Below are 27,066 nucleotides of genomic sequence, written 5' to 3' on the forward strand. Positions count from 1 at the left end.
GGTCATTGGTTTGTTTTCGTCCGATGCAGGCTGTGTTTCATTGCTACACAGTGATATCACAGCATTGTCGACCCGTCAGTCCCAGTAAGAACATGTGACTGGGAATGGGGCCAAGGGAGAGGGTATGGAACTGGGTTACATTGGGTTTAGAAGGAGAGGGGATGGGGCTGGGTTAGGTTGGGTTTAGAAGGAGAGGGGATGGGGCTGGGTTAGGTTGGGTTTAGAAGGAGAGGGGATGGGACTGGGTTGGGTTTAGAAGGAGAGGGGATGGGACTGGGTTAGGTTGGGTTTAGAAGGAGAGGGGATGGGGCTGGGTTGGGTTGGGTTTAAAAGGAGAGGGGATGGGACTGGGTTAGGTTGGGTTTAGAAGGAGAGGGGATGGGGCTGGGTTAGGTTGGGTTGGGTTTAGAAGGAGGGGGTATGGGGCTGGGTTAGGTTGGGTTTAGCTGGACTGGACAGGAGGGAAGGGCTAGTGTGTGTTCATGCATGTGTGTGTGTGTGTGTGTGTGTGTGTGTGTGTGTGTGTGTGTGTGTGTGTGTGTGTGTGTGTGTGTGTGTGTGTGTGTGTGTGTGTGTGTGTGTTTAGGTGGAGGTGTATTTCTGACTGGAACGAGAGCTTGTTCTGTCGAGTTCGTTGCCATGACAGCTTCCCTTCCAGCGGACACCGTCTCTCTCTGGAATCACATTCCTGCTCCTTGTACACCAGCAGCACAGACAAGACTACAGACACACAAATACGAGTTAGATTCAATGCCTCAGCTTTAGTTTCTATCTGAATTTTGGTACATTGCAATCCCTTTATCTCTTTCATGAAATGGAGGTAGAGGGTTCATAACAGCTGCAGATTAAATAGAGGTAGAGGGTTCATAACAGCTGCAGATTAAATAGAGGTAGAGGGTTCATATCAGCTGCAGATTAAATAGAGGTAGAGGGTTCATAACAGCTGCACATTCAATAGAGGTTTTCGTTTTCCATTTCTGCAGACAGCTGTATGATAAAATACTCTCACCTTGAAACAGTTTTTGAACTTCTGGCTGACAAAGTAGAGAGCGACAGGGTTGATACAGGAGTTGAGAGACGCCATGTTGATACCGATATAATCCATCACTAGCAGGAAACTACAGGGGTTATAGATCAGGGGTCAGCATCACATCAACAGGAAGTCAGGAACCACAGAACAATGGACCACCGGGCAGACCTGGTGTGTGTACCTGAGTAGTTCACAGCGGTTGGGGTCGTTCTGATCATAGATTGTTTTCTTCAGGATGCGGCTGAGATGGAGCGGTAGCCAGCACAGTGCAAAGATCACCACCAAGCAGAAGACTGTCTTAGCCACCTCGCGACGCTACACAGACACATATAGGGTTAGGCTTTTACACAGCATGTATATCACATAGGTTATCATAGTTCATATATTTGATGACAGCAGAGATTGATGAGTTTATTTTTAACGTGTTTATGTGAAAAGGTCATGTGAAGAAGGCTCCCTCTGGGCTGCTGTTATATACTGTACACACACACACACCACCACATGCTGTAAGGAAAGTAACAACTAAAGATAGGGGAAACTACAGGAAAGTAACAACTAAACATAGGGGAAACTGTAGGAAAGTAACAACTAAAGATATGGGAAACTACAGGAAAGTAACAATTAAAGATATGGGAAACTACAGGAAAGTAACAAATAAAGATAGGGGAAACTACAGGAAAGTAACAACTAAAGATAGGGGAAACTACAGCAAAGTAACACCTAAAGATAGGGGAAACTACAGGAAAGTAGCAACTGAAGATAGGGGAAACTACAGGAAAGTAACAAATAAAGATAGGGGAAACTACAGGAAAGTAACAAATAAAGATAGGGGAAACTACAGGAAAGTAACAACTAAAGATAGGGGAAACTACAGGAAAGTAACAACTAAAGATAGGGGAAACTACAGGAAAGTAACAACTAAAGATAGGGGAAACTACAGGAAAGTAACAACTAAAGATAGGGGAAACTGTAGGAAAGTAACAACTAAAGATAGGGGAAACTACAGGAAAGTAACAACTGAAGATAGGGGAAACTACAGGAAAGTGTTTTATTTAATCGCGTTATTATTAAAAAATAAATAATTTTGCTTCCATTTACAATTCATTAGTTCCCACATTTCAAAATGATTTCCTTGCAATATTTTGCTTTCAATATTATTATTTTTGTTTGCAATACCAAGAATTTTGTTCTTGACTTCAGCAGTTTTGCTTTACAGTATGGTACAAACAGAAACTCCCTCACTAGAGAACTGCACCATATAATAACACTATTACTATATTAAAGGTGTTTAAAGCGGCAACCTTTAATTGAAGCATTAACAGTGTTTACTCTGCCACTGTTTCAGTAAAAAGCTGAAGGGTGGGGCTGGAGAAGTGCAACCACTCTCAAATTCAAAGACACAGGTATGGATGCAAGGACTGACCATGATATCAACAGTATAGGTTTAACAATATGTTGAGGCTATGCAGTGTTTGTTTACATTGACCTTGTTTACAAACATTGGAGTAAAACAAGCTAATATTTTGAGTTCTGATGGGGTACGACATTTGACCTAAACCCATGAGGCATTTATAAGCTATATTCTTCAAGAATCCATAGGTACATATCAATCATTTATAATTCTAAAAAATGGATGTAGCTAATAAGGATTGCCCCTCAGGCCGTGACCTTCATACAGCAGAACTATGTTGCCAATTGAACGTGATGCATTAACCTGCACACCCAAAAAATGACTGTCCACTGTTCCACAAATGTCAAATGTCAGTGTAAATCACTGCTACACTGCTACCCTGCTACACTGCTACCCTGCTACACTGCTATACTGCTACCCTGCTACACTGCTACCCTGCTACACTGCTATACTGCTACCCTGCTACACTGCCACCCTGCTACACTGTTACACTGCTACACTGATACACTGCTACCCTGCTACACTGCTACCCTTATACCCTGCTGCACTGCTACACTGCTACCCTGCTACACTGCTACCCTGCTACACTGCTACACTGCTACACTGCTACCCTGCTACACTGCTACCATGCTACCCTGCTACACTGCTACACTGCTACCCTGCTGCACTGCTACACTGCTACACTTCTACACTGCTACCCTGCTACCCTGCTACACTGCTACACTGCTACACTGCTACCCTGCTACACTGCTACACTGCTACCCTGCTACACTGCTACCCTGCTACACTGCTACACTGCTACCCTACTACTGCAACATCTTTTCACGTGAGGAAAATAACATTATTTCAACCACACGTGAATCTTCAATTCAACACGTGAATCTTCAAATCCACACGTGAAACTGTGAATGTTTTTTGTAAGAGAATACACACTGAAGTAGCAGCACAACTGATATTCAATCTGTCATATAACAGAGAGTTTTTCTGGTGAAAATAAATTCACCAGCAGAGATATGATCACCCCAGAGAACACTACTACTCCAGCTGCTCTCTCTTCATCTGACTATGTTTCTCTCATAGTCTGAGATCATCTGGTCATCACAGTGGTGGCACAGGGCTACTCAATTCTCCTAAGTGGAGATGTTCTCTTTTCTCACCTGTCCATCTCATTTGAATTCCATGATGTCACTGTCTGCTGTCCACTCAAGCTTAACATTGTTGTCATCTATCGCCCACCAGGTGCCCTTGGAGAGTCCCTCAATGAGCTTGACAACTTGGAGAGTTCCTCAATGAGCTAGACACCTTGGAGAGTTCCTCAATGAGCTTGACACCTTGGAGAGTTCCTCAATGAGCTTGACACCTTGGAGAGTTCCTCAATGAGCTTGACACCTTGGAGTGTTCCTCAATGAGCTTGACACCTTGGAGAGTTCTTCAATGAGCTAGACACCTTGGAGAGTTCCTCAATCAGCTTGACACTTCAACTTCAAACTCCCGACGTCTGCCATCAATTCATTTCTTTCCAACTCTTTCCCATCCTTGCCTCTTTTGACCTTTGGTCTCTGATCACTACTTTGTTTCCTTTTCAATCTCCCTTTCCTCCAACCCTAACCACTCACCCCCTACCCAGATGGTCATTGTCCATCACAATCTTCGCTCTCTCTCTCCCACTACTTTCTCCTCTTCTATCTTATCAACTCTCCCTTCAGTTAAATCCTTCTCCCTTCTGTCTCCTGATTCTGTCTCTTCGACCCTACACTCCTCCCTTTCCACATCCTATGACACACACTGTCCCCTTTCCTCCCGTCCGGCTCGGCCCTCCCCTCCTGTTCCGTGGCTGAGTGACTCCTAACGAGTTTACAGAACAGGGCTGCAGGCAGCTGAATGACTCATTACGAGCTTACAGAACAGGGCTGCAGGCAGCTGAATGACTCATTAGGAGCTTACAGAACAGGGCTGCAGGCAGCTGAACGACTCATTGTGAGCTTACAGAACAGGGCTGCAGGCAGCTGAGTGAAAATGGAGGAAAACTAAATCATTCTTTAAAAAAAATATATTTTCATTTTATTTCACCTTTATTTAACCAGGTAGGCTAGTTGAGAACAAGTTCTCATTTGCAACTGCAACCTGGCCAAGATAAAGCATAGCAGTGTGAACAGACAACACAGTTACACATGGAGTAAACAATTAACAAGTCAATAACACAGTAGAAAAAAAAGGGGAGTCTATATACATTGTGTGCAAAAGGCATGAGGAGGTAGGCGAATAATTAAAATTTTGCAGATTAACACTGGAGTGATAAATTATCAGATGGTCATGTACAGGTAGAGATATTGGTGTGCAAAAGAGCAGAAAAGTAAATAAATAAAAACAGTATGGGGATGAGGTAGGTAAAAATGGGTGGGCTATTTACCGATAGACTATGTACAGCTGCAGCGATCGGTTAGCTGCTCAGATAGCAGATGTTTGAAGTTGGTGAGGGAGATAAAAGTCTCCAACTTCAGCGATTTTTGCAATTCGTTCCAGTCACAGGCAGCAGAGAACTGGAACGAAAGGCGGCCAAATGAGGTGTTGGCTTTAGGGATGATCAGTGAGATACACCTGCTGGAGCGCGTGCTACGGATGGGTGTTGCCATCGTGACCAGTGAACTGAGATAAGGCGGAGCTTTACCTAGCATGGACTTGTAGATGACCTGGAGCCAGTGGGTCTGGCGACGAATGTGTAGCGAGGGCCAGCCGACTAGAGCATACAAGTCGCAGTGGTGGGTGGTATAAGGTGCTTTAGTGACAAAACGGATGGCACTGTGATAAACTGCATCCAGTTTGCTGAGTAGAGTGTTGGAAGCAATTTTGTAGATGACATCGCCGAAGTCGAGGATCGGTAGGATAGTCAGTTTTACTAGGGTAAGTTTGGCGGCGTGAGTGAAGGAGGCTTTGTTGCGGAATAGAAAGCCGACTCTTGATTTGATTTTCGATTGGAGATGTTTGATATGAGTCTGGAAGGAGAGTTTACAGTCTAGCCAGACACCTAGGTACTTATAGATGTCCACATATTCAAGGTCGGAACCATCCAGGGTGGTGATGCTGGTCAGGCGTGCGGGTGCAGGCAGCGAACGGTTGAAAAGCATGCATTTGGTTTTACTAGCGTTTAAGAGCAGTTGGAGGCGACGGAAGGAGTGCTGTATGGCATTGAAGCTCGTTTGGAGGTTAGATAGCACAGTGTCCAAGGATGGGCCGGAAGTATATAGAATGGTGTCGTCTGCGTAGAGGTGGATCAGGGAATCGCCCGCAGCAAGAGCAACATCATTGATATATACAGAGAAAAGAGTCGGCCCAAGGATTGAACCCTGTGACACCCCCATAGAGACTGCCAGAGGACCGGACAGCATGCCCTCCGATTTGACACACTGAACTCTGTCTGCAAAGTAATTGGTGAACCTCTTCTCTACCTTCTGTTCCTCTGTATCTGCTGCTAAAGCCACTTTCTAACACTCTAAATGTCAAGCTTCTGCCTCTAATCCTAAGAAAATTATTTTCCACCTTCCCCTCCCTTCTCAATCCTCCACCCCCTCCTCCTATCTCTTTGCGGACGACTTTGTCAAACACTTTGAAAAGAAGGTTGACGACATTCGCTCCTCATTCACTCATCCTATTGAGTCCACTGGTCCCACTGGCAAAGAACTACCCTACGCCTTGACCTCTTTCTCTCCTCTCTCTCCTGATGAAAATCTGTGACTAGTGAGGTCTGGCCACCCGACAACCTGCCCACTTGACCCCATCCCCTCCTCCCTTCTCCAGACCATCTCTGGAGACCTTCTCCCATTCCTCACTTCCCTCATCAACTCATCCCTGACCACTGGCGCATCCCCTCTGACTTCAAAATGGCAGAGTCGCTCCCCTCCTCAAGAAATCAACACTTGACTCATCAGACGTCAAAAACTACAGACCTGTATCCCTTCTTTCATTTCTTTCCAAAACACTTGAGCGTGCTGTCTCTAACCAACTCTCTCGCTATCTCTCTCAGAACAATATTCTAGATCCTAACCAGTCAGGCTTCAAGACGGGTCACTCAACCCAGACTGCTCTCCTCTATGTCACGGAGGCTCTCCACACTTCCAAGCTGACTCTCACTCGGTTCTCATCCTCCTAGATCTATCCGCTGCCTTCGACACGTGAACCATCAGGTCCTCCTCTCCATCCTCTCAGGGCTGGGTGTCTCAGGCTCTGCCTCCTATCCATCCTCTCAGGACTGGGTGTCTCAGGCTCTGCACATTCTTGGATTGCATCCTACCCAGGAGGCCACTCCAGGTGGACTTCAGTGCGGCTTTGACATTATCGATCATAGTCTGCTGCTGGAAAAATGTATGTGTTATGGCTTTACACCCCATGCTATATTGTGGATAAAAATAGGTTGTTCTTTATGGAAGACTCTCCAACATAATCCAGGTAGAATCAGGAATTCCCCAGGGCGGCTGTCTAGGCCCATTACTGGTAGAATCAGGAATTCCCCAGGGCAGCTGTCTAGGTCCATTTCTTTTCCCAATCTTTACTAACGACATGTCATTGGCTTTGAGTAAAGGCAGTATGTCTATGTATAAGGATGACTACCCACTATACACGGCAGCTACTACAGCGACTGAAATGACTGCAACACTTAACTTCTCTAGGGTAGGGGGCAGCATTTGGAATTTTGGATGAAAAGCATGCCCAAATTAAACTGCCTTCTACTCAGGCCCAGAATATAGGATATGCATATAATTAGTAGAAAATACTCTAAAGTTTCCAAAACTGTCAAAATAATATCTGCGAGTATAACAGAACTGATATGGCAGGATTTGGCAGGAGAAAAATCCATTCAGGAAGTAGGATTAGATTTTTTTTGTAGTTTTCTATTCAATGCCATTACAGTATCCATTGACTTAGAACTCAAATTGCAGTTTCTATGCCTCCCACTAGATGTCAACAGTCTTTAGAAATTGTTTCAGGCTTGTATTCTGAAAAATGAGGGAGTAAGAGCAGTCTGGATGAGTGGACCCAAGCTTTTTCATGCGCGCGACCGAGAGAGTGCCTTTCTTGTTTGCCTTTTATATTGACGACGTTATTGTCCGGTTGAAATATTATCGATTATTTAGGCTAAAAACAACCTGAGGATTAAATATAAACATCGTTTGACATGTTTATATGAACTCAGATGAAGGAACATTCCTCCATTCCACTTGGCAGTGTTCAAAACTACACGGTTTCTGGCAGGGGGTATGCGATACCATATCCTCAATTCACGGGGTTGAATTCCCTTTAGACCCGGAGGTCTGTCTACTGGGTAACTTAAATAACACCAATCTTAGTCAAAACCATACTATAAAGCTAACACAAATATTGCTAGCGATTGCCAGGAAATGTAGTGCCTTGAAATGGAAATCAGATTCCCCCCTGCCAGTTGCAATGTGGCCAACAGAAGTTAATAGTTGTATTCCACTGGAGAAAATCACTTCCTGCTTGAGGAATAAGTTAAGAGACATTTTACAGAATTTGGCAACCTTTTATTGACTATATGGAGATTCTCCCCCCAAATCACATTGATTGAATCTATATATAATCCTCACATAATGTTTCACAAGTAATGTATAATATGTAGCATACAACAGCCTACGATATGATCCACTGACTTATTATTTTTAGATTTAAATGTTTTGTTATTTTTAAAATTTGTATTATGACTTTAATTTATTGTATTTTAGTATATATTATTTGTATTTATTTTTTAGTTACTGTCACTTTGTCATATTGTTGTCCAATATCTTATAATTTTGGTTTTGAATGTTCTTAATTGGAAAATGCACCCCCCCCCGCAACTTAATCAGAATGTTGCAGCCCGCCTGGATTTCAATCTTTCCAAGTCACCCGCTCCTCTGCACACTCCACTCGCTTCCAGTTGAAACTCCCATCCACTACAAGATGGTGCTTCCCTATGGAACAGCTGCCCCTCCCTACCTTCAGCTCCCAACCCTACACCCCAACCCATCCACTACAAGGCCACTACAAGATGGTGCTTCCCTATGGAACAGCTGCCCCTCCCTACCTTCAGCTCCAACCCTACACCCCAACCCATCCACTACAAGGCCACTACAAGATGGTGCTTCCCTATGGAACAGCTGCCCCTCCCTACCTTCAGCTCCAACCCTACACCCCAACCCATCCACTACAAGGCCACTACAAGATGGTGCTTCCCTATGGAACAGCTGCCCCTCCCTACCTTCAGCTCCAACCCTACACCCCAACCCATCCACTATAAGGCCACTACAAGATGGTGCTTCCCTATGGAACAGCTGCCCCTCCCTACCTTCAGACTATGCTCCATTCTGCCACCTCTGGTCTCTTGGACCTCCCACACTTGAATTTAGGACAACACATATCACAAGACATAGAACACTTATAGACAACACATATCACAGGAGATACAACACTTATAGACAACACATATCACAGGAGATACAACACTTGTAGACAACACATATCACAGGACATACAACACTTATAGACAACACATATCACAGGACATACAACACTTATAGACAACACATATCACAGGAGATACAACACTTATAGACAACACATATCACAGGAGATACAACACTTATAGACAACACATATCACAGGACATAGAACACCTATAGACAATACATATCACAGGAGATACAACACATACACAGGTTAATCCAGGCCCTGCAGTACCTAGCTCCACTCCCATTCCCCAGGCGCTATCATTTGTTGACTTCTGTAACCTTAAAAGCCTTGGTTTCATGCATGTCAACATTAGAAGCCTAATCCCTAAGTTTGTTTTATTCACTGCCCTAGCACACTCTGCCAACCCAGATGTCCTAGCCGTGTCTGAATCACGGCTCAGGAAGACTTGCCCAAGTCTCCCCATTTCTCCTTCACCCAAATCCATATAGCTGATGCTCTTAAAGAGTTGCAAAATCTTTGCAACTCTCTTTTTTTTAAATTACCTGCCGAAAATTTTGCCACCCATATTACTAGCCTGTTCAACCTCTCTTCCGTATCACCTGAGATTCCCAAAGATTGGAAAGCTGCCGCGGTCATCCCCCTATTTAAAGAGAGACACTCTAGACCCAGACCTATATCTATCCTACCCTGCCTTTCTAAGGTTTTCGAACGCCAAGTTAAAAAAACTGATTACCGACCATTTCGAATCCCACCGTATCTTCTCCGCTATGCAATCTGGTTTCAGAGCTGGTCATGGGTGCACCTCAGCCACGCTCAAGGTACTAAACAACATCCTAACCACCATCGATAAGAGACATTATTGTGCAGCCGTATTCATCGACCTGGCCAAGGCTTTCGACTCTATCAATCACCACATTCTTATTGGCAGACTCAACAGCCTTGGTTTCTCAAATGATTGCCTCACCTGGTTCACCAACTACTTCTCTGATAGAGTTCAGTGTGTCAAGTCGGAGTGCCTGTTGTCCGGACCTCTGGCAGTCTCTATGGGGGTGCCACAGGGTTCAATTCTCGGGCCGACTCTCTTCTCTGTATACATCAATGATGTTGCTCTTGCTGTTGGTGATCCAACTCTACGCAGACGACACCATTCTGTATACTTCTGGCCCTTCTTTGGACACTGTGTTAACAAATCTCCAGACGAGCTTCAATGCCATACAACTCTCCTTCCGTGGCCTCCAACTGCTCTTAAATTCAACTAAAACCAAATGCATGCTCTTCAACTGATCACTGCCAGCACCCGCCCGCCCGTTCAGCATCACTACTCTGGACGGTTCTGACTTAGAATATGTGGACAACTACAAATATCTAGGTGTCTGGTTAGACTGTAAACTCTCCTTCCAGACTCACATTAAGCATCTCCAATCCTAAATTAAATCTAGAATCGGCTTCCTATTTCGCAACAAAGCATCCTTCACTCATGCTGCCAAACATACCCTCGTAAAACTGACTATCCTACCGATCCTCGACTTCAGCGATGTCTTCAAAAAATAGCCTCCAACACTCTACTCAACAAATTGGATGCAGTCTATCACAGCGCCATCCGTTTTGTCACCAAAGCCCCATATATTACACACCACTGCAACCTGTACACTCTCGTTGGCTGGCCGTTGCTTCATACTATTCGCCAAACCCACACTGGCTCCAGGTCATTTATAAGTCTCTGATAGGTAAAGCCCCGCCTTATCTCAGCTCACTGGTCACCATAGAAGCACCCACCCGTATCACACGCTCCAGCAGGTATATCTCATGGGTCACCCCCAAAGCCAACTCCTCCTTTTGCCGCCTTTCCTTCCAGTTCTCTGCTGCCAATGACTGGAACGAACTGCAAAAATCACTGAAGCTGGAGACTCTTATCTCCCTCTTTTAGCACCAGCTCTCAGAGCAGCTCACAGATCACTGCACCTGTACTTAGCCCATCTGTAAACAGCCCATCCAATCTACCTCATCCCCATACTGTATTTATTTATCTTGCTCCTTTGCACCCCAGTATCTCCACTTACACATTCATCTTCTACACATCTACCATTCCAGTGTTTAATTGCTATATTGCTATAATTACTTCGTCACAATGGCCTATTTATTGCCTTACCTCCCTTATCTCACCTCATTTGCTCACACTGTATATAGACTTTACTTTTTTCTACGGTATTATTGACTGTATGTTTGTTTATTCCATGTGTAACTCTGTGTTGTTGTATGTGTCGAACAGCTGTGCTTTATCTTGGCCAGGTCGCAGTCGTAAATGAGAACTTGTTCTCAACTGGCCTACCTGGTTAAATAAAGGTGAAATAAAATAATAAAAAAACGTATAGACAACCCATTTCACGGGATATACAACACTTATAGACGACAACACATATCACGGGAGATAAAACACTTGACTTATGGACAATACATGCAACATTTATAGACAACACATATCACGGGAGATAAAACACTTGAATTATGGACAATACATATAGCCTGCACTCTTCCGGGAAGGGTTTCCACTAGATGTTGGAACATTGTTGCGGGTATTTACTTCCATTCAGCCACAAGCATTAGTGAGATTGGGCACTGATGTTGGGTGATTAGGCCTGGCTTGCAGTCGGCATTCCAATTCATCCCAAAGGTGTTCAATGAGGTTGAGGTCAGGGCTCTGTGCAGGCCAGTCAAGTTCTTCCACACCGAACTTGACAAACAATTTCTGTATGGACCTCACTTTGTGCACGGAGGCATTGTCATGCTGAAACAGGAAAGGGCCTTTGCTAAACTGTTGCCACAAAGTTGAAAGCATAGAATCCTCTAGAATGTCATTGTATGCTGTCATGTTAAGATTTCCATTCACTGGAACTAACGTGCCTAACACGAACCATGAAAAATAGCCCCAGACCATGCCTCCTCCACCAAACTCTACAGTTGGCACTATGCATAGGGGCAGGTAGTGTTAGCTGGCATCCACCAAACCCAGATTCGTCCTTCAGACTGCTAGACGGTGAAGCGTGATTCATCATTCCAGAGAATGTGATTCCACTGCTCCAGAGTCCAATGACAGGGAGCTCTACACCATTCCGGCCAACACTTGGCATTGTGCATGGTGATTTTAGGCTTGTGTGCGGCTGCTCGGCCATGGAAAACCATTTCATTAAGCTCCCGACTAACAGTTATAGTGCTGACATTGCTTCCAGAGGCAGTTTGGAACTCGGTAGTGATGCAACAAAGGACAGATGATTTTTACAAGCTGCACACTTCAGTAACCCCGTTCTCTGAGCATGTGGCCCACCACTTCAAATCACATTTTATTGGTCACATATTTAGCAGATGTTATTGCGAGTGTAGTGAAATGCTTGTGTTCCTAGCTCCAACAGTGCAGTAATATCTAATAATTCACAACAATACACACAAATCTAAATGTAGAACAATGGAATTAAGAAATATATAAATATTAGGGCGAGCAATGTGGGAGTGGCATTGACTACAGTAGAATACAGTAGAATAGAATACAGTGTATACATATGAGATATGTGGCTGAGCTGTTGTTGCTCCTAGAGGTTTCCACTTCACAATAACAGCACTAACAGTTGACCGGGGCAGCTCTAGCAGGGCTGACATTTGACAAACTGACTTGTTGGAAAAGTGGCTTCCTATGACAGTGCCACGTTGAAAGTCAACATTGTCAATGTTTGTCTATGGGATTGCATGGCTGTGTGCTCCATTTTATACATCAGTCATCAACGGCTATGGCTGAAATAGCCAAATCCACTCATCTATCCACTATCTGTTTGACAGGACATACTTCAAACTGACATATAGATGAATACTGTAGGGCTGGGGTTGTATTTAATAGTCCATCTGTGTTAAGGAATGTGATGCTCGTTGGAATACAGACTGAAGGACAGGTTAAACACACACACAGACAGGTTAAACACACAGACAGACAGAAACATGGGTTATATAGCCAGACAGGTTATACAGAAGGACAGACAGACAGACAGATCAGACAGACAGACAAACAGGTCAGACAGACAGGTCGGACAGAGAGAAAGACAGACAGGTCAGTCAGACAGACAGACCTGTTTCATGTGGTCGTTGAGAGCGATCCTCATGCCTTTCTTCCTGCTCAACATCTCCCAGGACATCAGGGTGTAGAAGATGCCGGTGCAGGCCAGAGGAAGACAGAAATAAAACCCCAGCAACCACCAGTCCTTCACATCCTGGTAGAACTGAGAACACACATATCATGGTTACAACACTGGCACAAGTCTGCTGCTTTCAGCAGTCATATATTGGGGCAATGTCATGGTAGAACAGAGGGTGATATATTGGGTTAAGGTGATAGTAGAACAGGGTGATATATTGGGGTAATGACATGGTAGAACAGAGGGTGATATATTGGGGTAATGTGATGGTAGTACAGGGTGACATATTGGGGTAATGTGATGGTAGAACAGAGGGTGACATATTGGGGTAATGTGATGGTAGAACAGAGGGTGATATATTGGGGTAATGTGATGGTAGTACAAGGTGATATATTTGGGTAATGTGATGGTAGAACAGAGGGAGATATATTGGGGTAATGTCATGGTAGAACAGGGTGATATATTGGGGTAATGTGATGGTAGTACAGGGTGACATATTGGGGTAATGTCATGGTAGAACAGAGGGTGATATATTGGGGTAATGTGATGGTAGAACAGAGGGTGACATATTGGGGTAATGTGATGGTAGAACAGAGGGTGATATATTGGGGTAATGTGATGGTAGTACAAGGTGATATATTTGGGTAATGTGATGGTAGAACAGAGGGAGATATATTGGGGTAATGTCATGGTAGAACAGAGGGTAATATATTTGGGTAATGTGATGGTAGTACAGGGTGATATATTGGGGTAATGTCAGGGTAGAACAGAGGGTGATATATTGGGGTAATGTCATGTTAGAACAGAGGGTGATATATTGGTTTAATGTCAGGGTAGAACATATATATATGGGGGGCAGTGAAGATACAATGTGTTTGTGTGTACCTTCATAAAAGCAGTGTTCTGTTGGGGGTGTAACAGACAGACTCGTAGCTTGCTGCCTCTGTAAGGCATCTCCATCATGTCAAAGGCCACAGCCTCAGGAACAGCCAGCAGGACAGCAACCAGCCATATGAATGTGACCTGCATAGCCTTCCACAGAGGGATCCCTATCCTCTTCACCCTACTCCACGATGTCACCGCATGGTACCTACACACACACACACAGAGACATTTTCTCCACTTACTATCCATATGTGTGTGAATGTGCGGTCATCCGTTTGTGTGTGTGTGTGTGTGTGTGTGTGTTTGTTACTGACCTGTCGATGCTCAGGGCACACAGGCTGAGGACAGTGATTCCTACTGAAGCCTTCTGGATAAATGGCATCAACTTGCATACATGAACCCCAAACGGCCAGTCCTCTGCTATCAGCTAGAGAGGAGAGAAGAGAGAGAGGAGAGGAGAGAGAGGAGAAGGAGGGGAGGAGAGGAAATGGAGAGAAAAGGAGCAGAGAGCATGTGAGAGAAGAGGAGGTGAGGAGGAAGAGAGGAGAGAGGAAGAGAGGAGGAAAGGAGGAGATGAGGAGAAAGGCGGGAAGAGATCAGTTAGCAGCTTATTTTTCACATTTTAATTTCCCTCTGTCTCTGTCTCTATATGAGGGTCAGTCCAGGACTCTGTCTCTGTCTCTATATGAGGATCAGTCCAGGACTCTGTCTCTATAAGAGGTTCAGTCCAGGTCTCTGTCTCTGTCTCTATATGAGGGTCAGTCCAGGACTCTGTCTCTGTCTCTATATGAGGGTCAGTCCAGGACTCTGTCTCTATATGAGGGTCAGTCCAGGACTCTGTCTCTGTCTCTATATGAGGGTCAGTCCAGGACTCTGTCTCTGTCTCTATATGAGGGTCAGTCCAGGTCTATGTCTCTATATGAGGGTCAGTCCAGGACTCTCTCTATATGAGGGTCAGTCCAGGACTCTGTCTCTATATGAGGGTCAGTCCAGGACTCTGTCTCTATATGAGGGTCAGTCCAGGACTCTGTCTCTATAAGAGGTTCAGTCCAGGTCTCTGTCTCTGTCTCTATATGAGGGTCAGTCCAGGTCTATGTCTCTATATGAGGGTCAGTCCAGGACTCTCTCTATATGAGGGTCAGTCCAGGACTCTGTCTCTATATGAGGGTCAGTCCAGGACTCTGTCTCTGTCTCTATATGAGGGTCAGTCCAGGACTCTGTCTCTGTCTCTATATGAGGGTCAGTCCAGGACTCTGTCTCTGTCTCTATATGAGGGTCAGTCCAGGTCTATGTCTCTGTCTCTATATGAGGGTCAGTCCAGGACTCTGTCTCTATATGAGGGTCAGTCCAGGACTCTGTCTCTATATGAGGGTCAGTCCAGGACTCTGTCTCTATAAGAGGTTCAGTCCAGGTCTCTGTCTCTGTCTCTATATGAGGGTCAGTCCAGGACTCTGTCTCTGTCTCTATATGAGGGTCAGTCCAGGACTCTGTCTCTATATGAGGGTCAGTCCAGGACTCTGTCTCTGTCTCTATATGAGGGTCAGTCCAGGTCTCCAGGACTGTCTCTATGTCTCTGTCTCTATGTCTCTGTCTCTATATGAGGGTCAGTCCAGGACTCTGTCTCTATATGAGGGTCAGTCCAGGACTCTGTCTCTATATGAGGGTCAGTCCAGGACTCTGTCTCTATATGAGGGTCAGTCCAGGACTCTGTCTCTATATGAGGGTCAGTCCAGGACTCTGTCTCTATATGAGGGTCAGTCCAGGACTCTGTCTCTGTCTCTATATGAGGGTCAGTCCAGGACTCTGTCTCTGTCTCTATATGAGGGTCAGTCCAGGACTCTGTCTCTGTCTCTATATGAGGGTCAGTCCAGGACTCTGTCTCTGTCTCTATATGAGGGTCAGTCCAGGTCTATGTCTCTGTCTCTATATGAGGGTCAGTCCAGGACTCTGTCTCTATATGAGGGTCAGTCCAGGACTCTGTCTCTATATGAGGGTCAGTCCAGGACTCTGTCTCTATATGAGGGTCAGTCCAGGACTCTGTCTCTATATGAGGGTCAGTCCAGGACTCTGTCTCTGTCTCTATATGAGGGTCAGTCCAGGACTCTGTCTCTATATGAGGGTCAGTCCAGGACTCTGTCTCTATATGAGGGTCAGTCCAGGACTCTGTCTCTAGGACTCTCTGTCTCTATATGAGGGTCAGTCCAGGACTCTGTCTCTATATGAGGGTCAGTCCAGGACTCTGTCTCTATATGAGGGTCAGTCCAGGACTCTGTCTCTATATGAGGGTCAGTCCAGGACTCTGTCTCTATATGAGGGTCAGTCCAGGACTCTGTCTCTATATGAGGGTCAGTCCAGGACTCTGTCTCTATATGAGGGTCAGTCCAGGACTCTGTCTCTATATGAGGGTCAGTCCAGGACTCTGTCTCTATATGAGGGTCAGTCCAGGACTCTGTCTCTGTCTCTATATGAGGGTCAGTCCAGGACTCTGTCTCTATATGAGGGTCAGTCCAGGACTCTGTCTCTATATGAGGGTCAGTCCAGGACTCTGTCTCTATATGAGGGTCAGTCCAGGACTCTGTCTCTATATGAGGGTCAGTCCAGGACTCTGTCTCTATATGAGGGTCAGTCCAGGACTCTGTCTCTATATGAGGGTCAGTCCAGGTCTATGTCTCTGTCTCTATATGAGGGTCAGTCCAGGACTCTGTCTCTATATGAGGGTCAGTCCAGGACTCTGTCTCTATATGAGGGTCAGTCCAGGACTCTGTCTCTATATGAGGGTCAGTCCAGGACTCTGTCTCTATATGAGGGTCAGTCCAGGACTCTGTCTCTATATGAGGGTCTCCTCTCTCATTCCTCTCCTGTTATGACAGGGGATCTAGCCAACATCATCATATCTCTGTTATTCAGAGGATCCTCCCTGTCCTCCAGGTCATCTGTCAAGGGAACTGGGACTGCAGTCAGCTGTTATTAAGACGTGGCTCTTACAGGACTGATGAACTCTGACAGGTCATTCGTGTAATATAGATGCCCTGGTTTTGACTCCATTTACAGTCCACTGTGTGTTAGAGCATCTTTATGAACGTGTCCCTAAAGGCATTAGAGTGTCGTTATCAATGGTTTACGGTGTTGACTCTGAACTTTTCCTCGCACTACACAATCCTCCACAGAGATGATTACAGTCACTCCTCGTATTTCTCTCTATGAATCTGAAGTTAGCAGGGACAGAGACTGACAGAGGGAGGAATCTGAGGTTTACAGGGACAGAGACTGACAGAGGGAGGAATCTGAGGTTTACAGGGACAGAGACTGACAGAGGGAGGAATCTGAGGTTAGCAGGGACAGAGACTGACAGAGGGAGGAATCTGAGGTTAGCAGGGACAGAGACTGACAGAGGGAGGAATCTGAGGTTAGCAGGGACAGAGACTGACAGAGGGAGGAATCTGAGGTTAGCAGGGACAGAGACTGACAGAGGGAGGAATCTGAGGTTTACAGGTACAGAGACTAACATGGGGTGGTTAGGAAAAACGGTTTGAAGTTGTAAATGTGATTTGGTTCATTACATGTGGCTGAATTTAGCCCACAGCATGCCTAAATAAACACAGCTACAGCTGTTGACTACTGTAACTGTTGACTACTGTAACTGTTGACTACTGTAAATGTTGACTACTGTAACTGTTGTTGACTATTATAACTGTTGACTACTGTAACTGTTGCCTACTGTAAATGTTGACGACTAACTGTTGACTATTATAACTGTTGACTACTGTAACTGTTGTTGACTACTGTAACTGTTGACTACAATAACTGTTGTTGACTATTATAACTGTTGACTACTGTAACTGTTGACTATTATAACTGTTGACTACTGTAACTGTTGTTGACTATTCTAACTGTTAACTACTGTAACTGTTGACTACTGTAAATGTTGACTACTGTAACTGTTGACTATTATAAATGTTGGCTATTATAACTGTTGACTACTGTAACTGTTGTTGACTATTCTAACTGTTAACTACTGTAACTGTTGACTACTGTAAATGTTGACTACTGTAACTGTTGACTATTATAAATGTTGGCTATTATAACTGTTGACTACTGTAACTGTTGTTGACTACTGTAACTGTTGACTACAATAACTGTTGTTGACTACTGTAACTGTTGACTACTGTAACTGTTGTTGACTAATATAACTTGACTACTGTAACCGTTGTTGACTACAATAACTGTTGTTGACTATTATAACTGTTGTTGACTACTGCAACTGTTGACTACTATAACTGTTGACTACTGTAACAGTTTACTAATATAACTTGACTACTGTAACTTTTGACTATTGTAACTGTTGACTAATATAACTTGACTACTGTAACTGTTGACTAATATAACTTGACTACTGTAACTGTTGACTAATATAACTTGACTACTGTAACTGTTGACTAATATAACTTGACTACTGTAACTGTTGACTAATATAACTTGACTACTGTAACTGTTGACTACTGTAACTGTTGTTGACTTATAATTGTTGACTACTGTAACTGTTGTTGTTGACTACTAACTGTTGACGACTGTAACTGTTGTTAAAAATAAGTTTTTCTTAATCAATTAGTATATTTGAGTTTAACCACAATATTTGTTGTTTTATTTGTTCTGTCTTTTTTAGGTAGATTAAACTGAAATTACAACCAACTTTCTAAGGCTTGTTTATAAAATAACAATATTTTGGAGATGATTTCCTTTTCAAAGAACCGAAAGTCAGCAGGTGTAATCTGAATAAAGGGAAAAAGGCACATTTAATTTAAAAAGCAGGTCACTAGTTGTAGGCAAAATCAGAAGCAAATAGGTAAACTGTGATATGACTAAAGAGTTAATCAGGGTGATTTTTCCACGAATAGACAGGTATTTTCCTTTCCATGGTAGTGAGATCTTATCTATTTTTGCTAACTTTCTATAAAAATGTATTGGAGTGAGATTTCTTTCTTTTGGGATTTGTATACCGAGTATGTTCACATCCCTTTCAGACCATTTTATTGGTAACCTACACGGTAATGTAAAATTTGCATTTCTTTAGTGATCCAATACATAATATAGTAAGTACACTTATCATAACTTCTTTGGGATAGGGGGCAGCATTTTCACTTTTGGATGAATAGCGTGCCCAGAGTAAACTGCCTCCTACTCTCCCAGATGCTAATATATGCATATTGATATTAGTATTGGATAGAAAACACTCTGAAGTGTCTAAAAACTGTTTGAATGATGTCTGTGAGTATAACAGAACTCATATGGCAGGCAAAACTCTGAGACAAATTCCAAACAGGAAATCTGAGGTTTGTAGTTTTTGAACTCAGCCCTATCGAATACACAGTGGGATATGCATTATGTTGAACGTCCTAAGGCTTCCACTAGATGTCAACCGTCTTTAGAAACTTGAATGAGGCTTCTACTGTGATGTGGGGCTGAATGAGAGGGGAATGAGTCAGGTGTCTGGCAGAGAGCCACGGGTTGGTCACGCGCATTTCACATGAGAGTGACCTGCGTTCCATTGCTTTTCTACAGACAATGGAATTCTCCGGTTGGAACATTATTGAACATTTATAATAAAAACATCCTAAAGATTGATTCTATACTTAGTTTGACAAGTTTCTTCAACCTGTAATGTAACTTTTTTAACTTTTCGTCTGGCTGGACCTAAACCTGACGCGCGTTTGGATTTGTTTACCAAACGCCCTAACAAAAGAAGCTATTTGGACATAAATGATGGACATTATCGAACAAAACAAACATTTATTGTGGAACTGCGATTCCTGGGAGTGCATTCTGATAAAGATCATCAAAGGTAAGTGAATATTTATAATGCTATTTTTGACTAATGTTGACTGCGCAACATGGCGGATATTTCTTTTGGCTGGTTTGGGCTCTGAGTGCCGAACTCAGATTAAGGTTTTTCCTGTAAAGGTTTTTTGAAATCTGACACAGCGGTTACATTAAGGAGAAGTGTATCTAAAGTTACATGCATAACACTTTAATTTTCATCAACATTTATAATGAGTATTTCTGTGAATTCATGTGGCTCTCTGCACAATCACTGCATGTTTTAGAACTACTGAACGTAACGCGCCAATGTAAAATGAGATTTTTTATATAAATAGGCACTTTATCGAACAAAACATACATCTATTGTGTAACATGAAGTCCTATGAGTGTCATCTGATGAAGATCATCAAAGGTTAATGATTCATTTTATCTCTATTTGTGCTTTTTGTGACTCCTCTCTTTGGCTGGAAAAATGGCTGGGTTTTTCTGTGGCTTGGTGGTGACCTAACATAATCGTTTGTGGATTTTTCGCTGTAAAGCATTTTTTAAATCAGACACTGTGGCTGGATTAATGAGAATTGTATCTTTAAAATGGTGCCTAATACTTGTATGTTTGAGAGATTTGATTTATGAGATTTCAGTTGAATTTGGCGCCCTGAATTTCAGTTGATTTCAGTTGTATTTGGCGCCCTGCAATTTCACGGGCTGTTAGACAGGATAATTTGGTTTTAATCCAGAGAGGTTATATAAAAAGTATCTAGATCCCTTATGAGGCCGTGGAGGGATTCACATTGTGGTTTTAAACGAAAACATGAATCATCAGCGTACAATGACACCTTAGTATTTAAGCCACAGATTTCTAACCCCTTAATATTATTGTTTGATCTAATTTTAACAGCTAATATTCGATGGCAATAATAAATAGATATGCTAATAGTGGACAACCTTGTTTTAATCCTCTAGAGTGTCACACCCTGACCTTAGTATTCTTTGTTTTCTTTGTTATTTTCGTTAGGTCAGGGTGTGACATGGGTGATGTATGTGCTTTTTGTCTTCTCTAGGGGTTTTGTATGTTTATGGGGGTGTTTTCTATTCTAGGTGTTTTTGTAAGTCTTTGGTTGCCTAGATTGGTTCTCAATTAGAGGCAGCTCCCTATTTAGGCAGCCATATTCTTTGGGTATTTTGTGGGTGATTGTTCCTGTTACCAGTGTCCCTTTGTGTTAGTGTTCACATTACGGGACTGTTTCGTTTTCGTTGATTTTTTTGTCAGTTTATTGTTTTGTTCGTTGTTTAAGTATCCCATTAAAATATGGATTATTCGTTGTTTAAGTATCCCATTAAAATATGGATTATCGTCACGCTGCATTTTGGTCCTCCTCTCTTTCACCCGAAGACAATCGTTACAGAATCACCCACCACCAAAGGACCAAGCAGCGTGGTAACGGGCAGCAGCAGGAGGAGCAGCGCAATCAGGACTATTGGACTTGGGAGGAGATACTGGATGGAGAAGAACCCTGGACGTAGCCGGGGGAATATTGCCGCCCCAAGGCAGAGCTGGAGGCCGCCAAAGCGGAGAGGCGGCAGTATGAAGAGGCAGCATGGCAGCACGGCTGGAAGCCCGAGAGGCAGCCCCAAAAATGTCTTGGGGGGGGCACACGGGGAGTGTGGCGAAGCCAGGTAGGAGACCTGCGCCAACTCCCCTTGCTTACCGTGGAGAGAGAGGGGTTCGTACTGGTCAGGCACCGTGTTATGCGGTGGAGCGCACGGTGTCCATAGTATGCATGCTTAGCCCGGTGCGCTACATCCCAGCTCCCCGCATCCAGCCAGGGCAGATGGTGCCAGCCCTGCTCTCCAGACGGCCAGTGGGTCTCCTCGGCCAGGATATTCTGCGCCGGCGTTGCGCACTGTGTCTCCCGTATGTCTGCACAGCCCAGTGCGTCCGGTGCCTGCACCCCGCACGTGCCGGGCTAGAGTCACCATCCAGCCAGGACGGGTTGTGCAGGCCATTAGCTCGAGACCTCCAGTGCGTCTTCACGGTCCGGTCAATCCAGTACCACCAGTGCCAACACCACGCATCAGGCCACCAGTGCGCCTCCAGGGTCCAGTACTCCCTGTTCCTGCTCCTCGCACTCGCCCTGAGGTGCGTGTCCCCAGCCCGATACCTCCAGTGCCGGCACCACGCACCAGGCCTATAGTGCGACTCGGCATTCCAGTACGCCCTGTTCCTCCTCCCCGCACTCGCCCTGAGGTGCGTGTCCTTGGCCCAGTACCATCAGTGCCGGCACCATGCACCAGGCCTAAAGTGCACCTCGCCAGTCCAGAGCGTCCGGCAACAGTACCCAGTCCAGAGCGTCCGGCAACAGTACCCAGTCCAGAGCGTCCGGCCACAGTACCCAGTCCAGAGCGTCCGGCAACAGTACCCAGTCCAGAGCGTCCGGCAACAGTACCCAGTCCAGAGCGTCCGGCAATATTACCCAGTCCAGAGCGTCCGGCGGTAGTCCGCAGACCGGAACCTCCTACGACGGGCCGCAGACCGGAATCTCCTACGATGGGCCGCAGACCGGAACCTCCTACGATGGGCCGCAGACCGGAACCTACCACGACGGGTCGCAGTCCGGAACCTACCGCGACGGGTCGCAGTCCGGATCCGCCAGAGTCTCCCACCAGTCCGGATCCGCGAGAGTCTCCCACCAGTCCGGATCCGCCAGAGTCTCCCACCAGTCCGGATCCGCCAGAGTCTCCCACCAGTCCGGATCCGCCAGAGTCTCCCACCAGTTCGGATCCGCCAGAGTCTCCCTCCAGTCCGGATCCGCCAGAGTCTCCCTCCAATCCAGAGGCGCCACTCACTCCAGACTCGACCATCAGTCCAGTGGCGTCCTCTAGTCCGTGGTCGGCGGTGAGGGTACCCGCTCCAGAGACATTAAGTAAGGGTGAAGTGGAGCGGGGTCCACGTCCCGAGCCAGAACTGCCACCTCGGATTTATGCCCACCCAGACCCTCCCATATAGTGTTAGGTGTGCGGCCGGGAGTCCGCACCTTTGGGGGTACTTTCACACCCTGACCTTAGTATTCTTTGTTTTCTTTGTTATTTTGGTTAGGTCAGGTGTGACTTGGGTGATGTATGTGTTTTAGACTTGTCTAGCGGTTTTGTATGTTTATGGGTGTTTTCCCTATTCTAGGTGTTTTTGTAAGTCTGTGGTTGCCTAGATTGGTTCTCAATTAGAGGCAGCTGTCTATCGTTATTTAGGCAGCCATATTCTTTGGGTATTTTGTGGGTGATTGTTCCTGTTACCAGTGTCCCTTTGTGTTAGTGTTCACATTACGGGACTGTTTCGTTTTCGTTGATTTTTTTGTCAGTTTATTGTTTTGTTCGTTGTTTAAGTATCCCATTAAAATATGGATTATCGTCACGCTGCATTTTGGTCCTCCTCTCTTTCACCCGAAGACAATCGTTACAAGAGAGTTTAAAACTTTCTGAGATGTAGCCATTATTTACTATTTTACACCTAACTTTAGCTCATTTTACAAGAGATTCCCCAAAATTGAAACATTCTAGACATTTATATATAAACTCCAGTCGTACTTTATCAAAATCCTTTTCAAAGTCAGTGATGAAAACCAGGCCTAGTGTCCCCGATATTTCAAGGTATTCTATTGTTTCCAGTACTTGTCTTATATTATCTCCAAGGTATCGTCCATGTAAAAACCTGTCTGATTAGGATGAATAGTATCTGACAATACTTTTTAAATTCTATGCGCCATGCATTTTGCTAGGATTTTTGCATCACAACACTGAAGTGTAAGAGGTCTCCAATGTTTTAAATGGACTGGATCTTTATATATTCCACTTGGGTCCTGTTTCAGTAATAATGATATCAGACCTTCTTGTTGCGTGTCTGATAATCTACCATTTATATAGGAGTGGTTAAAACATGCTAATAAAGGTCATCTGAGCATGTCAAAAAGTGTTGTATACTTCCACTGGTATGCCATCCAGCCCTGGAGTTTGGTATACCTCCACTGGTATGCCATCCAGCCCTGGAGTTTGGTCTACCTCCACTGGTATGCCATCCAGCCCTGGAGTTTGGTCTACCTCCACTGGTATGCCATCCAGCCCTGGAGTTTGGTATACCTCCACTGGTATGCCATCCAGCCCTGGAGTTTGGTCTACCTCCACTGGTATGCCATCCAGCCCTGGAGTTTGGTATACCTCCACTGGTATGCCATCCAGCCCTGGAGTTTGGTATACCTCCGCTGGTATGCCATCCAGCCCTGGAGTTTTCCCCACCTCAAAGGCTTTAATTGCATCAAGAAGTTCCTCCTCTGTAATGTGGCCTTCACACGAGTCTTTCTGTAATCTGGCCTTCAAATGAGTCTTTCTGTAATTTAGCCTTCACGTGAGTCTTTCTGTAATTTGGCCTTCACATGAGTCTTTCTGTAATTTGGCCTTCAAATGAGTCTTTCTGTAATTTAGCCTTCACATGAGTCTTTCTGTAATTTGGCCTTCACATGAGTCTTTCTGTAATTTGGCCTTCACATGAGTCTTTCTGTAATTTGGCCTTCACATGAGTCTTTCTGTGTCACGTTCTGACCTTCATTTCCTTTGTTTTGTCATTATTTAGTATGGTCAGGGCGTGAGTTGGGGTGGGCAGTCTATGTTTGTTTTTCTATGATTTGGGGATTTCTATGTTTCGGCCTAGTATGGTTCTCAATCAGAGGCAGGTGTCATTAGTTGTCTCTGATTGAGAATCATACCTAGGTAGCCTGGGTTGCACTGTTTGTTTGTGGGTGATTGTCTTTGTTGATGGCTTGTTTCAGCGCAGCTCGCATTAGCTTCACGGTTGTTATTTTGTTTATTGTTTTTGTATAGTGTTTCAGTGTTCAGTATTTTCTTTATTAAAATTCATGATGAACACATACAACGCCGCATTTTGGTCCTCCGATCCTTCTCGGCTCTCCTCTTCAGATGAAGAGGAGGACGACCGTGACATTCTGTAAATTAGCCTTCACATGAGTCTTTCTGTAATTTGGCCTTCACACGAGTCTTTCTGTAATTTGGCCTTCACATTAGTCTTTCTGTAATTTGGCCTTCACAAGAGTCTTTCTTTAATTTAGCCTTCACATGTGTGTTTCTGTATTAGTTTCGGTTAGTGGAGATGGAGGAGACTGAAACAAAAACATATTCTTAAAGTACTTTACTTCCTTTTTCAAAATATCATTTGGTGAATCATGCGTGACTCCATCATTTGTAACAACTTTCAATAAAAAAATGTTGTATTGAAAGTTATTCTGCCCCTGAACAGGCAGTTAACCCACTGTTCCTAGGCTGTCATTGAAAATAACAATTTGTTCTTAACTGACTTGCCTAGCTAAATAAAAGTCAAATAAGCCATTACAATTGTAACTGGCTATACCTATTTCACCACCATAATGAGACAACTTTCAATTCTATTTTCAAAAAATATGTTTGTAAACGTACCTGTTTACTTTTATAACTGTTGACTATCATAACTGTTGACTACTATAACTGTTAACTACAATAACTGTTAACTACTATAACTGTTAACTACTGTAACTGTTAACTACAATAACTGTTAACTACTATAACTGTTGACTACTATAACTGTTAACTATCATAGCTGTTGACTACTATAACTGTTGACTATCATAGCTGTTGACTACTATAACTGTTGACTACTGTAACTGTTGACTACTATAACTGTTGACTAATATAACTGTTGACTACTATAACTGTTGACTACTATAACTGTTGACTACTGTAACTATTAACTATTATAACTGTTGACTACTGTAACTGTTGACTACTATAACTGTTGACTACTGTAACTGTTGACTACTATAACTGTTGACTACTGTAACTGTTGACTACTATAACTGTTGACTACTGTAACTATTAACTATTATAACTGTTGACTACTGTAACTGTTGACTACTATAACTGTTGACTACTGTAACTGTTGACTACTATAACTGTTAACTACTGTAACTGTTGATTACTGTAATGGTTGACTACTGTAACGGTTGACTACTGTAACTGTTGACTACTGTAACGGTTGACTACTGTAACTGTTGACTACTATAACTGTTGACTACTATAACTGTTGACTACTGTAACTGTTGACTACTATAACTGTTGACTACTGTAACTGTTGACTACTGTAACTGTTGACTACTATAACTGTTGACTACTATAACTGTTGACTACTATAACTGTTGACTACTGTAACTGTTGACTACTGTAACTGTTGACTACTGTAACGGTTGACTACTGTAACTGTTGACTACTGTAACTGTTGACTACTGTAACTGTTGTTGACTACTATAATATGTTGATGGCTTAACCTGTTGACGGCTAAACCCGTTGACAGCTATAACTATTGACGGTCAGAACTGTTGACTACTATAACTGCTGACAGCTACAGCTGTTGATTATTATAACTATTGAATATTATAACTTTTGATAACTATTGATAACTACTATTGACTATTGATTATTATAACTATTGATTATTATAACTGTTGACGGCATGTGTTTGTTCCATTTTTTTATGGGGTTAGGGTTAGTGTGACCCCTCCCTACCTTGAAGACGTTGATGGGGATAGCGATGAGGATGTAGAGAAGATCCCCCAAGGCAAGAGAGCCAATCAGAACGTTGGGTCCGTTTCTCATACACTTGTTCTTATAGATGATCCTTAATAAGGTGGAGTTACCGATCATCCCCACCACCAAGATCACACAGCTCACCACCGTGTTCACATACTTAAAGGCTTGTTTAATCTCTGTGGGCTTGATACACATGGGGGGGTAGGGGCCTGGTGGGCGTGGTCGGAAGGCGGGAGAGAGAGGGGGGACAGGGAGGGAGCTGTTGGGGTTCAGAGTGTCCAGGAGAAGGTTTGTGGGGTTGGTCTCCTCCGTAATGACCCTGGGGCTCTGAGATGACGTGTCACGGGGGAACCGGGAGGAGGACACCGTCGCTACAGCCAGTACACACAGCAGTAGTCCTGATGACCTCATCCTCACTCACACAGATGCAGCAACAACAAGACACACACTCAAAGACACACACACAAACAGACAGACACTCTCTCAGAGACTCAGACACAAACAGACAGACAGACTCTCAGAGACTCAGACACAAACAGACAGACAGACTCTCAGAGACTCAGACACAAACAGAGAGACAGACTCTCAGAGACTCAGACACAAACAGACAGAGAGACTCTCAGAGACTCAGACACACACAGACAGACAGACTCTCAGAG

At 44.1% G+C, this 27,066-nt stretch overlaps 1 protein-coding gene across 1 annotated transcript; it reads right to left on the bottom strand.

Annotated features, from left to right (window-relative positions):
• Positions 1 to 340: 340 nt before the first annotated feature.
• LOC112240243 (endothelin receptor type B) lies at positions 341 to 26,914 on the bottom strand. The gene is made up of 7 exons (XM_024408570.2): positions 26,384 to 26,914; positions 14,281 to 14,393; positions 13,967 to 14,171; positions 13,016 to 13,165; positions 1,212 to 1,345; positions 1,010 to 1,118; positions 341 to 720 (listed from the first exon to the last, which is right to left on the bottom strand). The coding sequence occupies exons 1-7, from the start codon at positions 26,816 to 26,818 to the stop codon at positions 583 to 585; spliced, it is 1,284 nt and encodes a 427-aa protein (XP_024264338.1). The 5' UTR covers positions 26,819 to 26,914; the 3' UTR covers positions 341 to 582.
• Between the last annotated feature and the right edge of the window lie 152 nt (positions 26,915 to 27,066).

Source organism: Oncorhynchus tshawytscha, linkage group LG10 (assembly GCF_018296145.1).
Source record: "Oncorhynchus tshawytscha isolate Ot180627B linkage group LG10, Otsh_v2.0, whole genome shotgun sequence".
Classification (NCBI taxonomy): Eukaryota; Metazoa; Chordata; class Actinopteri; order Salmoniformes; family Salmonidae; genus Oncorhynchus; species Oncorhynchus tshawytscha.

Bases quoted from the DNA above. Each gene is read 5' to 3' on its own strand.
- LOC112240243 (XM_024408570.2), bottom strand. From the start codon at position 26,818: ATGAGGTCATCAGGACTACTGCTGTGTGTACTGGCTGTAGCGACGGTG. The intron at 1,346-13,015 runs GTCTGTCTGTCT...GTGTCTGTGTAG, and splicing joins TCAACGACCACATGAAACAG to CGTCGCGAGGTGGCTAAGAC. The intron at 721-1,009 runs GTGAGAGTATTT...GTGTGTCTGTAG, and splicing joins AGTTCAAAAACTGTTTCAAG to TCTTGTCTGTGCTGCTGGTG.